At 32.5% G+C, this 14,635-nt stretch overlaps 1 protein-coding gene and 5 non-coding genes across 11 annotated transcripts in view; 5 read left to right on the top strand and 1 right to left on the bottom strand.

Annotated features, from left to right (window-relative positions):
* The window catches only part of LOC122567188, a 143,789-nt gene that overhangs the window by 59,039 nt on the left and 70,115 nt on the right, over positions 1–14,635 (bottom strand). For all 6 annotated transcript variants that reach the window (XM_043725497.1, XM_043725496.1, XM_043725501.1 and 3 more), the window contains one exon: positions 8,126–8,271. In XM_043725497.1, the coding sequence (XP_043581432.1) occupies positions 8,126–8,270 (145 nt within the window). In that variant the 5' untranslated portion in view covers position 8,271. The remainder of the gene's footprint in view (positions 1–8,125; positions 8,272–14,635) is intronic.
* Positions 2,331–2,402, top strand: Trnae-cuc. The gene has a single exon. It is a non-coding gene; the product is annotated as a tRNA-Glu (tRNA).
* Positions 5,419–5,490, top strand: Trnae-uuc. The gene has a single exon. It is a non-coding gene; the product is annotated as a tRNA-Glu (tRNA).
* Positions 5,998–6,069, top strand: Trnae-uuc. Its single transcript has one exon. It is a non-coding gene; the product is annotated as a tRNA-Glu (tRNA).
* Trnae-uuc lies at positions 6,731–6,802 on the top strand. Its single transcript has one exon. It is a non-coding gene; the product is annotated as a tRNA-Glu (tRNA).
* On the top strand, positions 7,480–7,551 carry Trnae-uuc. Its single transcript has one exon. It is a non-coding gene; the product is annotated as a tRNA-Glu (tRNA).

The following is a 14,635-nucleotide window of genomic DNA, read 5'->3' as shown; positions in this document are numbered from 1 at the left end:
ATCTCGCGCGCCGCTTTGTAACCACCGTCTATGTATACACTATGCGACCATGAAACGTCTCTGACGTAATACAGCTTTCACGAATTATTTTTGCGATCTGAAGAGATCGTCAAATTGATATTTCGTGATACGAATTAGAAAATTGAACTATTTTTTTATGTACAGTATAGTATCAATATTTCTTTTGATCTATCGAAGATGCATAATTATTGATTGCATTAATACAAATATCGTGGCATGCACAAAAGCATTAGCACAGTACACGATTTTGTATTGAAGTTACAATTGTTGCTTGTAATTATCTATTTAACTAGTAATTAATAAGATATTATTTGTTACTGACACGATACAAATTATTTTAAATTAACTTAGGCTTGATATTGTATCATTTTATTTGAGTTTACGCGAAGATATTGAGAAGAGTCTAATTCATACGTGTAATTTGCAATTGTGACGATGCTTAAGAGAATTCACTGAACAATGTACAGGATAAAATGCGAAAGTTTAAAATTCTGATAAGAAGGTTAACAGCATGATAAAAAGGCATAAGGTAAATACACATATTACTTAATATACATTATCGATTGGGTGGATTTGAAGAAGAATTATACAGAAACAGCAACACTTGACATGCTTTTTTAAGGAGCGTTCTATGTCTTTGCTATGCTTCTACATGCTTCTATGTCTTTGTAAGTTTACAATTCGCAATTTATTCCGTTTGAATAAATTTTCTTCCATTCGAGTCACGTATTGAAATCTACATTTATTTGAATTTAGGCAGATTTACATTCGTGAATTTTTCAACAGACAGCCTAAAAGTTCAAGTTTAGATATCAATACACAACAGATGTTATGACTTTGATTCGCAGGCAATACCGTAACACTTGCGAAACATCTGTGCCTTTCATTTTGATGGACTATAAGATTACTTACAATCTCTAATAAAAAGGTTTTCACTTGTGACCGTTTATTCACCGATAAAAGTTCGAAGAATGTCCTGTAAATTCTAGAATTCCAAAATATACAACAATCTATGCATTTAGTTTTAACAAAACCTTTCAACTAATTAACGGAGATAAAAATCGATATAGCATTCTTGGTATTCATTTACTACAATAGTATTCTGGAAGGAATTAGTTTAACCAAAGTTTACAATTTTTTTAAATAGACACTCTACGCATCATTACAACATCTTATACGCATATTGTTTTTCTATTCGGTTTGTCTCTTTGGAATAACATAGCTGTGTGTTTGACCTTCGTAATCTCACACCGTCAATTGTTAAATACAAACAATGTAGGAATTGCAACAGTTAGTTACCGTTTAGCACTTGTAAACAGTGGACATAAGACGATCTGTGTAAAACGCGAGTACAGTTTTTGAACATTTTGATCCTGGAATGTTAAAATCATTGTTTAGTGTACTTTTTATTGTTTAACATTCATTTAGATAGGAACAGACTATGGGTAAATCAAAGAATTTACTTGAAAACGAAAGGGAACAAATCGTAAGGCTGTGAAAGCAAAGTAAAACCTTCGCCGAAATAGCAAATATAGTGAACAGGTCAGAAACGGCTTGTAAGTAAGCTTGGTATAAATTTTTAAAGACAGTCATGTATTGTGATCAACCGAAAAACGGAAGACCACGGAAAACAGCGCCGAAGATGGATCGCCGGATTCATCGATTCAGCGAAAAGGATCGTTTTCGTAGTGCAAATAATATTGCTGCGGAGATAAACTATAAAAACGATACACAAATTAGTGCTAGAACTGTTAGGAGAAGATTAGAGGACTTTAACTTAAGAGGACGAAAATCCCAAAAGAAACCACTGCTGAGTTCTAGAAATCGAAAAAGACGACTTGCATTTGCTAAAGCTCATAAGCATTGGACGAGTGAAGATTGGTAAAAGACATTGTTTTCAATATTTTATAATTATGTTTAACTGTCAATTATCAAACAGGAATTGATCAACAATATTTAATGAAATAAAAGTATAATTTCAAAGGGAATCTGAATTGCACAGTATTTATTCCCAAATTTAGGATGCACAGATACGCATAAAGTATAAGCGTATGGGACTAAATAATTTTTGTATGATCAATTATTATACTTTACTTATTTATTATATTACACTGTATAAATTATATACTTCTATAAATTTGTATTATTTTAAGCCACGGCAAATTATTTCTTCTACCAACGATTTACGTATTTTGTTACAAAATAAATTGATATTAAATATATATTTATTATATTTAAAACAATGAATAATAAAATTTTGCCTCGGCAAATTTACATTAATACCATAATCATTCAACAGAACTAACATCTCCGGTATGGTCTAGTGGCTAGGATACCTGGCTCTCACCCAGGAGGCTCGGGTTCGATTCCCGGTACCGGAAATTTATTTTTGAAATTTAGAAATATTTTTTAGTTTTCGCGATTGTTATTAATTACTATCTAATAAAGCATTCATGAAATGTGTACATTTTGCGCTTATCTAAGAAAAAGGGTTTAAGAGCTTACCCGCATTAAGAGTTAAAATCAAATTTTATATTAAAATCACAATATAGATTAAAAACCCCCATTTAATACATAAAATAAGTTTGTTGTAAATAAATAACAATCTCTAGAAATCAATCTTATCTATTTGAACAGTCGTTATCAAACCAAAGTATTTAAATGATCGTTTAAAAGTATCCGGGCATTTGCTCATTTTGGTCATACGGTATTGACAATGTGAAAAATATACATTTCAATAAAGTCTATACTTCATAATGTACGATCAAAACTCCGTTTTACGGCCGCTATTTTAAGACGTTTAGCTAATCCCAGAATACAAATCGATTCCAATCCATTCGCCGTTGCGAAAAGGAATGGTCCTGTTAAGAAAATTCAAGGACCTCGTTGTCACATCGATGAGGCAAATTTCTCTGTCGTTTTTTATCGGTTGTCCTATGTATCGATACATACGATATATGATACTTCAGGATAGCGTATCATCCACAGAGGTCCTGGTGTAAGCATAACATGCGGACAGAGTCTACTTATCGACACTCGAAAATATTTTATCCTTACAACTATTTGTTAAATCAAAAGTCACAGACATAGATCCCGAAGTATATAATTTTGTATAGATTTCTCTTACACCATTGTCTCATTGAACCACGATTCACCTTAAAATTAATGTAAAGCTGAGCTTAGTTCACGCTTGTTACAGAAGCGAAGAAAGTAGAATTCGAAAGTAGATACCTCTTGGAAGAAAATACATCGTGGGAGGGAGGCAACGGGTGCAGATGCAACGGTACCTTGACAGTCACGTTTCTCCACGCCCTGTGATTATTGAATATTTAATGTCGGTTGCACGACGTTTGACTTCCTGATCCAAGCGTGCAAACCGTAATCGGCGTGATCATGCGATTTAACAACGCTCTGAATAGCCTTTGTCCGGAGATTTAGTGCCATCGATCCAAACCGCGTTTCCAACCTCTATAATATTACGTTCCGCTTTCCATTTCGTATCGTATCGCATCGTCGTTGCATGTTTGGACACACGCTATTCAAATTGTGCAGCGTACGCGTATTAGCTAGACGTCCTGCGTGTGTGTCTTCGACGATAAATTGATGGTTGGATGAAAATAATTCCATGCCAAGTAGGTTGCTTATGATAACTGATCGGTAATTTATGAATATTTAATTGATTTTGCGGAACATACAGTAACTACAAAAAGTAATATATTCGCACAGCATCGTATTTATTATAAGATTTGCATACTAAATAATCAGGTCCAAGTATTTTCATCTGATTACAAAAATGTTATACCTACTATGAAAATGACATGTAAAACTTAATAAAGAAGATTGTTTATTAGAAAGTAAGAGTATGTACAAATACCTTTTATAATCACTGTATGTTTAGTACAAGCCAAAATTTAGAAAGATCGTAAATTAACCTTATTTATGATCGAACTTTCTAATATTCGAACTATCGATGTCGAAATATCCGATATTGTAATAAAAATCATTAGTTCTATACAGTTATGTAGAGAGAGAGAGTTTATTAATAAAGTGTTAATTTGTAAACACGAATATCTTCGCGAAAATGCTGGAAAGCTAGTAACAATGAACATACTCATTTCACAAATACAGAAACACACGAAACCGCTGGTTTACCGCTCGAAATACAGGCAAATGCACATGATTCACCACTCATAGTTGCATTGTAACTTGCGATGTTACTCACAGACGCCGACTTAGTGTGAGGGGAATGTATCGGACATCGTAATTGAAAACGTTATTAATTTTAACTTGCATAATAAAGCAATGTTGCCGTATTATCTTTATGGTAATAAACAGACGAGATATTGAATGTTATAAATATTTCTGTAACAATTAGCTATTTTTTTATTTACATTCGTATTACGTAAAATTTAAGTTTCTTTTATACCTATATATTATTTCTTAGTCTGTAAGACAAGGGTAGGATACAGAAGGTAAAAGCCTACGTAAAATACACGTGGAAAAGTTACACACGTAACTTACACCACTCGGACCGACAGTTTTATGACGAGACCCTATAACAATAACTAGATCCCGAACACTCGAAAATGTCTGCTGAGATTCCATGAATCAACTGACATACAATTCTTTTGCTGAACGTTGCCTAAAGCGAATTTCAACGAGTCTTTAACCATCATTGTAGAATATTTTTAAATTACTTGTGTCTTAAAAGCAAAATATATATCATCTTTTGTCCTATAATATAAACATTAATTGCTAAAAATATTTAGAGGTATATATATATATTATTTCTTTCTTTCTTAATTAGAATTAATTAGATTGTCCTGTTTCTAATTCAGGTAATAGTGTAAGCAAGAATATCTAGAACCGGCCTTTCATTATTTTTTTATTCAAAGAAGGCTTAAGGCAAAATTTTTCAGATTAAGTTTTTAATAAATTGACTTCAACATATAAATTTAAGATCTGTTTCTTTTTTCTTCATTAAATATTTCACTATTTTATTTCAAGTTGTTAAAGAAAACATTGTTGAACTAAAACACAAGTTTAAATCACCATAGATAAAAAAATTTGTCGAAATTAACACGATTGGTATAACGAATAGATAAGATAAAGTTCATTATATTTTATTTTGTTTAGTTATTAGGTAGTTTACTTATTATACTACATATGAACAAATTTAAATTTATATTACTTTATTAAATGCTTATTAACTACTATAATTTCCAACAATTGTATGGTTTTACTTTACATATTCTTTCATATAAAATAGATAAGTTTTATATGAGATTTTATTTTTCAAGTATTGATTACGATTCAAATATTGATAATTCATTAAAATTTTATATAATACTACATGTTACTTTTAAATACAGTTCCAATATGACGCAGCATACGAAATCCGGTATGGTCTAGTGGCTAGGATATCTGGCTTTCACCCAGGAGGCCCGGGTTCGATTCCCGGTACCGGAAATTTATTTTTGGAATTTTTTCTTATCTTATTTGTACAAAAATCCATAGTATTTTTTAGTAAGTTAATGAAATTATTTACGAAACCGATCTTAATGACCTTAAAATATGTTGTCGAGGTAAATATTTTAAAGAACTTTTCCCTACAAATGTTACCGTCGCTCGGCTTTACTTTTGGAGATATTCGCAAAAGCAAATCAATCAAACATAAGCCATTAACTTTGCTTTCTTGTGTCAGTTGAAAATTAATGAAGCATAACCGTAACGTAAACTAAATTGATGATTTTTGTAAATATCTCGAAGACTAAAGCCGCTGTAGCATGTATAGGGAAAAGCTATTCAGATCGTTGACTTTGTCGAAATATTTTACGATTATTGAAATTATAAAGGCGTTCGGTTTGTACGTAATTATTTAACATAATTTGAATATTAATATATGAGTGGAAAATTGTGTTCAAAAACTACGTTTTCTTTAGAACTTAACAAGGATTTAGCAAGGACTCAACATAATCCGGTATGGTCTAGTGGCTAGGATACCTGGCTTTCACCCAGGAGGCTCGGGTTCGATTCCCGGTACCGGAAATTTATTTTTGAAATTTTTTTCTTATTTTATTTGCATAAAAATCCATAGTATTTTTTAGTAAATTAATGAAATTATTTACAAAACGGACGACCTTACCGATCTGAAGGACTGAAATTTTTATCGAGGTCAACATTCTGAAGAATTTTTCCTTACACATGTTACCGTCGTTTGACTATGACTTTAGAGATAACCGCAAAAGCTTCTGTTTTGTCAACAGTATGATTTTAATAATCGAACGGCCTTCTTTTCAATATCGTGACTAAAATATTTACAATTTCGAGTAACGATAATGTGGTACAAAGATAAATATTAATTATAGCGTTATAGGCCGCCTTATGGCTATCGAAGAAAAATTTAAGTCACACATAATCCATTAATTTTTGCTTTTTTATGTGAGTTGAAAATGAATGAAGGGTAACCGTAAGGTAAACTAAATTAAAGGTTTTTGCGAATATCTCGGAAATTGAACCAAACAAGGGTAACATGTATAGGGTGAAGATATTCAGAATGTTGACTTTGTCAATTCGTTTAAGATTATTGAAATCAACGAGGTCGTTCTCTTTGTAAATAATTATCTAAATTTGAATATTAATATATAAGTGAAAAATTGTGTGCTTAAAATATGCGTTTTGTTTGAAACTTACCAAGGACATAATATAATCCGGTATGGTCTAGTGGCTAGGATACCTGGCTTTCACCCAGGAGGCTCGGGTTCGATTCCCGGTACCGGAAATTTATTTTTGAAAATTTTTCTTTTTATTTTGTTTGCATAAAAATCCACAACTTTTCTTTAATAATATAATGAAATTATGTACAAAACGTACGACCTTGCCAATCTTAATGACATTAATAAATGTTATCGAATTCAACATTCTGAAGAATTTTTCCCTATGTATATATTACCACCGCTCGGCTTTAATTTCTGAGATATTCACAAAAGTTTCTCTTTCAATGATAATACGATTTTGATAATCGAACAGCTCTTTTTTCAATATCATGGCTGAAATGTTTCCAATTGCGAATAACGATAATATAATATAAAGATTAATATGAATTGTAGCGTTATCGGCAGCCTTACGGCGGTCGAAGAATAATTTAAATCAAACCAAACCCATTGATTTCTCTTTCTTCTGTGAGTTGAAAATTAAAGAAGCGTAACCGTAACGTAAACTAAATTAAAGATTTTGGCAAATATCTCGGAGACTAAACCAAGCAACGATAACATGTATAGGGAAAAACCATTCAGAATACTGACTTTGTCGGCATATCTTACTTACGATTATTGAAATTAACAAGGGTGTTCGCTTTGTTAATAATTATGTATTGTAATTTGAATATTAATATGCAAGTGAAAAATTGTGTGTTCAAAATCTGTGTTTTGTTTGAAACTTAGTAAGATTCTAATATAATCCGGTATGGTCTAGTGGCTAGGATACCTGGCTTTCACCCAGGAGGCTCGGGTTCGATTCCCGGTACCGGAAATTTATTTTGTCATTTTTTAAATAATATATTATTATTTTTCATAACATTAAAACATACTTTTTCGAAGTATGTATTAATAAAGAAAGAAATATATATTCATATAGATATATAAATTGGATATTCCAATCATTTTCTTCAAACATTTTTCAATTATAATCTTCTGATATATATAATTTGACAATTTATGAATAACATATGAAATGGTTAACACGTATACGGCAGAAAAGAATTTGTTTGTTATCTTATCCCATAGTGTAGTAATTGATATGCGATCAAAACAAAAATTATATATCGGAAGCTTCATTGAGCGGCTGCATATAAAAGTCGGACAATGGGTGTTGACGCGGTTGTTAATAATAATTTGAAAACATGTGACAACTTCATTTCTTGAATGAATAATTTTGTAACATCTGTCGATTAACAATTAATCGTTTCATAACCCTAATGAAATAGTCTGCATTTTTCGAAAAAAATTTGTAAGCGTTACGAGTATTAGAAAAATTGTATACTTTCACTATTATGTTCAGGATTTTTGAAGTAAGGATACCTTATCGATTGAGAATAAAAACTTACTTGAGAGAAAAAGATCTTGGAGGGCCTGGGCTGCCTGGCATAGGAGAGCCCATGTTTCGGCAGCGGCAAGTCCTGTTCCTCGCAGAGCAAGTACATCTCCCGCTACTACAGCGAGACCAGGTCCTCCGTTCAAGTCCGTTTGCATCCTGCAACAAATAAATTCCATACTTCCGTTTAATAATGTGCTTGTTTTAAAATATCTACAGAGATTATAAAAACAAAAATTGTATGTACATGACATATGCAACTTTATTTCATGAAATAAGAATATCATATTTTTCTATTTATTATTCTATTTAATTTGCTTAACCTTCAAAACCTATCAAACGAATTAGATTAGGTTTCAATAAATTTATTTAGATGCCGTTATAGGTATTAGTCTACATAAACGAACTTTCATTGTTCAAAAAATTGTTGATCCCGAAAATGACCGATTATTTTTTTGTTATTGGAACTTAATCGAAACTGAGAAACGGCTATTAATAACATAAGTTAAAAATTAAGTTTAAAGATTCTTGACATAGTTCGCAATTTGGAAGGCAGGTATAATAGATGCTTTCCAGTTTTCAAGGTAACAGATGTACTGTGATCAACAATGTTGAGGGATCAGTGAAACCGCGCATTCTTGAAGTTTCGAAACTACGCTACGGCTAAACGCGTGCCCTTTGTGACGACTTAATGGACAAGTGTCGTATTTACGAGAATAGTTAAACGAGCTAGAACAATATACTCGGTAAAGGAAGGCCGATGAAAGAAGGTTTACAAGGAATTTCAATTAACTTGTGAATATCACGAATGCTTTATAAATGTCAATGTATATGTTAATACCTTGGTAGTTGATGCGACGTTAAACCTACATTAAACAAACGCGAAAAGAGCTTTAGAATATTGAAGCTTGACTATAGCGAATTATGAGCACAAAACAAAATCGGTAATGCATGTCTAAGAAGGAGGAAACATTTTGATTTATTTAATTCTTTATTAAAATCACAAAAAGAAACATTTGGATTTATTCTCTTGATTCAAAATGATACTTGAAGAGCGTCATGATAATTACACTGTGAATATTTATGTGTTTTTGGGAAATCTGAAAGTACAGAATTTAATAGGTAAAACAATTTAGATTACATTTTTTAAATTATACTCCACTCATACAGATGTGAAATTGCGTAAAAGTCTGCTGTCTGATAATAACTAAAGAATGTATCCGATGAAAGCCATTCCAAACAATCCCAAACAATAAAGAATTTCTCAAAGTACAATATAAAAGCGGCACGGAGACGGGGGAAATAATAAGCTTATAATTTACTAAACAAGAAAGAAAAATAAGAAAATAAGAGAAGAAAGAGGAAGGAAAGCGGAAGATCTTATATATTCATCATTGCATCGTAATATTGCCTTATTCCTCTCATTGTTGACAGAATGCAGTTATGAAATCATGTACATACGTATTCCGATCGAGATCGAATTAATTAAGAAAGCCGCGTTTCGGGCGTATGGTTCGTAGTCTGAAATGGAGCGGAAGCAACGAGACGAACAAAAGGGGACTGAAATAATCGAAGCTCTGCTCCGTGGCCAACAAGCTCGATACATCCAATATGCACGCCCCGGCCTGTTTACATTTGTTTGTTCTCGACTAGCTGCACGACACGTTGCTTCAATCCTGTTCCACCGTAACAGCCCACTGTTCTCGACTTGTTTCGTGTTAGACGCAGGCTTATTGTGTTCACGTTTGAAAAATCGATGAAGAATCTAAAGTCATCTCTACAAAATTCTCACACGGTCTTATTAGTTTATAATTTTCAATGTATTAAACTGTTGAGGAAATTTGTAGCGAAAGTTAAGGAAGATTCAACTGGAATTAGGATTTTCCACTTTTTCCGATAGTAGATTGGTATAAATAGATTGCACAACTCAGTTATGGCAGCTAGGTCGCTGTTATTTTCCTCTTATCACCGTTCTATCTGAAGCATTTAAACTAATTATTATTATAAAATATTAATAATTCATTATCTCCACTTATTAATTTATCGTAGAAAGCTTTTATGTATCTATATGTTGTTTATCGCTGTAATGAATAAAATTTGAAACTGAGCTAAAAATATATATGGAATGTACATAGAAATGGATCATTGACTATTCAAATACTTTTGTGATGTATCCGAAATATACTACTTGTTCTAAATATCTCGTCCTAAGTAGCTTTTATATATATTTATTACGATTAATAAAAACAGAATATTCAATTTAATGTTTAATCAATTTAATTGAAAAATAATACCTCTATTTCATATATATTTGTACACCTTACTCACTCTCTCTATCAATATTTAATTTTATTACAATTTATTACTGTTTAATGATGCATTCTAACCCTTCACCTCTGGTTTCAATGTGTGTATATTCATAATATCATTGCGAATAAATACAAACGTCTCATATAATTCAGTTTAAAGCTTCCTAAATGTGAGGTCTTAATTCTCCAAATTGCGTTAGAGAATCCATTTAAATGCGCTAGAAAATATGTGTGTGTGTGTATGTGTGTATGTGGTTTTGTGAAATAATTGAGGATACGTATGCATTCGAGAAAAGCACCTGAGAGTCAGCTGTGAAAGAGAAAACACGTGAAATTGGTCTGTGTGAATGGAAAAGCTCGTAATTACATTTAATTTCAACATCAGCTTCTGTTTAATATGTAAACATTTATATCGGATTTATATCGGGTTTCCATGTGTACCTTGTTTTTCTTATATCTCGATGATACATTAATATTTTCGCTAGTGAAACAATTTATATGCAGAATTTTAAAATAAAACGCAATGAAAGATTTTTAATACAATGCAGCATAACAATACATGTATTCCACATACAATGTGCGATAAGTTATAATATAACTAGGGGAGAAATGTATTTAACAAATTCGATAGTTATTTCTTAATTAATTCTTCCTTTTCATAATCAGTTTCTGTATCGGTATAAAAATATTAAACGTTTAAATGTTCGAGAAATTTCTTCACAAATTTTATAGACGTAAAATGATCTGAATTTTAATCGTATCATTGAAACAATGTGACAATAATCACTGTGCCCCGAAAACATTTTTTGGCTCTTAACTTTTTTAAACTGTATCTTCTCTTTGGTTATTTTCCTTTGGGTACGTGTTTTACAGTCCCTAGGAGATTTTATTCTCTATAACTCAAACAAATGATGTTAATTTTCGCGTCTAATTACTATCGAGCGGAAAGTAAACTCTTTACGTTGGTATTCCTCTCGTTACTTCACGTTTATACTATCTCTTCTACCATTTTCTTTTTTCGAATATCTTATACATAAAGAGCGCGAAACACACGAAAGATAGTAAAATTGTATGAAATACTAAAACCAAATATTTACAACCTATTTACATTTTAATAATACCTATTGAAATATGGCATCCAATTAGTGTCATATAGAGCCGAAGAAAACATTAAGGTTAACAGGAACACCTGTGTTTATATGTAACTTGAACATTATGTCCATTTTTTCCTCTCTTATGCTATGATATAATATGTTTACCTTTTTTTTATTGCGTGAGGGAAACACGAGATGCATTTCCTATACTTAAGAGCCCGAACCTTTGGGCTAGACAAGGTCATAGTAGTCTACCAACTAAAAACCCTTCCTTTTTATTTTCATTCGATGGAATGGAAGAAGTCTTTCTCTCTGATCCTGCTGTGATCATAAAACAGCAGGGGAAGAGGGTTAATACCTTTTTCTAAGGCCTAAAGCTTAAACCCTAAGCTAGCAAGTGGAAAACGCTGACGAAGGACAGTGACCAGGAATCACTGACTACGAACGAACCCAATACAAAGAAGAAGAGCAAGAAGAGAAACAGTAGCCTGTCGTTATTTTCGTATTACAGTATATTCACTTGAAGATAACCTTACTTTGGTCAATATACCTTTTTGGATGGTACACTTTCTTACTTATTTATTAATTATTAATTCGTAATTCGAACAATGGACAGATGTCCAACAAATTAGATATTATTTCGAATAGTTCCAAAGAAAGCGAAGAAGAGAATGGTCCATAGCACGGTCATATAAACAGGTTTGGATACTCCGATACCTAAAACATTGACGAAACCGTCCGTCTTTTGAGTCGAAAAGATCAAGATGGAGGGCAAGTAAAGGTCTCGTTTTGCGCATGCGTGGCACGTATATACATATACATAAATGCTACGAATATCTCAGACAGAGACACAGATACTCTACTTATTTCTGTCTGTCTGGCAGAACGAGAACTTTTTTTGCCAGCTGTCTCGTTTTTTGACTCAAAAGACGAACGTTTTTCCCTAGCAACACAGCGAGTGCACAGACGTGTTTATATGGTCGGGTTTCGCACAGTACAGCCCTAGAAATAATGATCTAGGCATGCCAAGAAAATTGCTGAGAAATTTCAACTAACACAAGGTAGAATGAATAGAAATTGAGAAAATGGCCGAGTTTATAGAAGAAAACGATGTTGCGTATGTGTTACGCTAGTAAGAAAAATATATGTCTAACATTTGTAGATTTCCACCGCATACAAAAACCTGTTTTCAAGAATAGCATTCGAAACAAAAGTATTAATTTTTCAATATGAAATGTGTATTTCTATACGTACTATTTTTTATAAATGCGTTGTTATGATGAATTTAATTCTGCATTGTTCTTTTATTATTTTTATTATATACTTTTCACAATTGTAAGTAGTTTTTTTTCTTCTATTAGTTACATGTTCAATAAATTACGAGTTTTCCTATTAAAAGAACGACTTTATTGCACATTTTACTTCGCGCATTAAATGGAACCAATTAGCACCATGGTGCTGTAGGTAGGATAAATTCGTTTATTGAATCAAAATAGAAGAGAGAAAACATGGATTGCTTACGCTTTCGAAGACAATTTTTAAATTAATTTTTAATTTTCCGATATTAATTCTCTGGATGATTCACGTGATATAGATACAAGCACATATGAACATTGAATTCCAATCAATTTCATCTCAGCCCAAAGCCATTGCGGCTCGAGTAGCAGCAGTCGGTCCGAAGACCGAGTAGCCACAGATCGAAAATGAAAACTCGTTGGCCTCGGCAGGATCGATTTTTAATCAAATGCAGAGCACCTTGCACTCGCCAGTACCACATCGTTTGCAACGACGCGTGCAGATTTACCGATTGTAAATCTTCGCATCGAGTAGTCGGTCTGAGGGATAGCGGACAGCTAGATCGATCTGTGTTGAAATAATGGTGCCGTGCATTCCAGTTGCTATCTCTTGCCAAAAATCCACTTTTATCAATTTTATCATTAATTAGTGATCCTTATAACAATGATAAGTAGATAAGTAATACTCGTAATATTATATTAATGCAGTGACAAGTGGATTTATGAAATTGTATGTATTTAGGAAAAGTTGAAGCTGCAGAAGTGTACGATTGCAATATAATGTACAACAGTGTGTAAAATATCTGAAGTGTGATACGATAAATGGAAGTGGTATAGTGAGATTGGAAAATTGGTCGGCGATCGAAATTTACAATCTTCAATGACCGCAATAAGTTATTTGAGATATACATATTTAAAGATCATAAGAATTTCGTTCAGGTCCATTGAGGATGTTAATTTAGAATCAATTTTTCCTTCGAATTGTATCTAAATATATTAGAATGGAAGTTATAACGGAAAGTGATTGGAACTTACGTAGAATGAATATTTTCGAAGCTCTAATTTTACCACTCATTGATGAACTGTTGAGTTAAGCACATTAACGATGACAGGTATTGATCTAAAAAAAACTAACACTCCTACTTACTTAACAATTTAATTCGCAATTTTTCTATATTACTTTCATCCATTATAACTGTTACAATATTTAGTAGATGAAACTGTTCTCTATCCAAGTTTCATTTTTAACTATATTCATAAAGATACAAATTTGCATGAATACCTGGACAAATATCGAAAAAGACGAACGAATTTCCTAGAAAATAAAACTCGCGAAGTTATAGATAGCAAAAAGCCTAATTCTCGTGTTCTATTTCTTTCATCTAACTTTCTATCTTCCTTGCTTCTTTATAGAAATACGAGATTGTATAAACATTCGCGGTCTGTCTGCTGATTTCCAACTGACCACAGACGTGCAATAAAAAGAATTGCAACGAACCCAGAAACTCAAACCTAAACCGCTAATTCACAGACACAATTTGTCCCAAGTGTATGCAAACTTTCGCGATGATCACGATACCATCGAGAATTCCGTCGGCCAGATGAACTTCGATTGAAAACTTTTCGACCGATACCAATCCATTCTTTCTGTGTATGTTTTAGATGCAAATGTCAGGGAGTTATCGAGCAATCGTTCCAGCTTCAAAACTTTGTCTTGGCCCAAGTATTTGCTGAACGCTCGTCAAAGAGCTTCCATCGGAGCTAATTCCTTCTGCTCGAAGGATCGGCAAAACTTTCTCCAAGTATTAGCTGCAACGCGACAAAT

This window comes from Bombus pyrosoma, linkage group LG4, assembly GCF_014825855.1.
Source record: "Bombus pyrosoma isolate SC7728 linkage group LG4, ASM1482585v1, whole genome shotgun sequence".
NCBI classification, from domain to species: Eukaryota; Metazoa; Arthropoda; class Insecta; order Hymenoptera; family Apidae; genus Bombus; species Bombus pyrosoma.
This window is presented reverse-complemented; position numbering and strand designations above follow the sequence as displayed.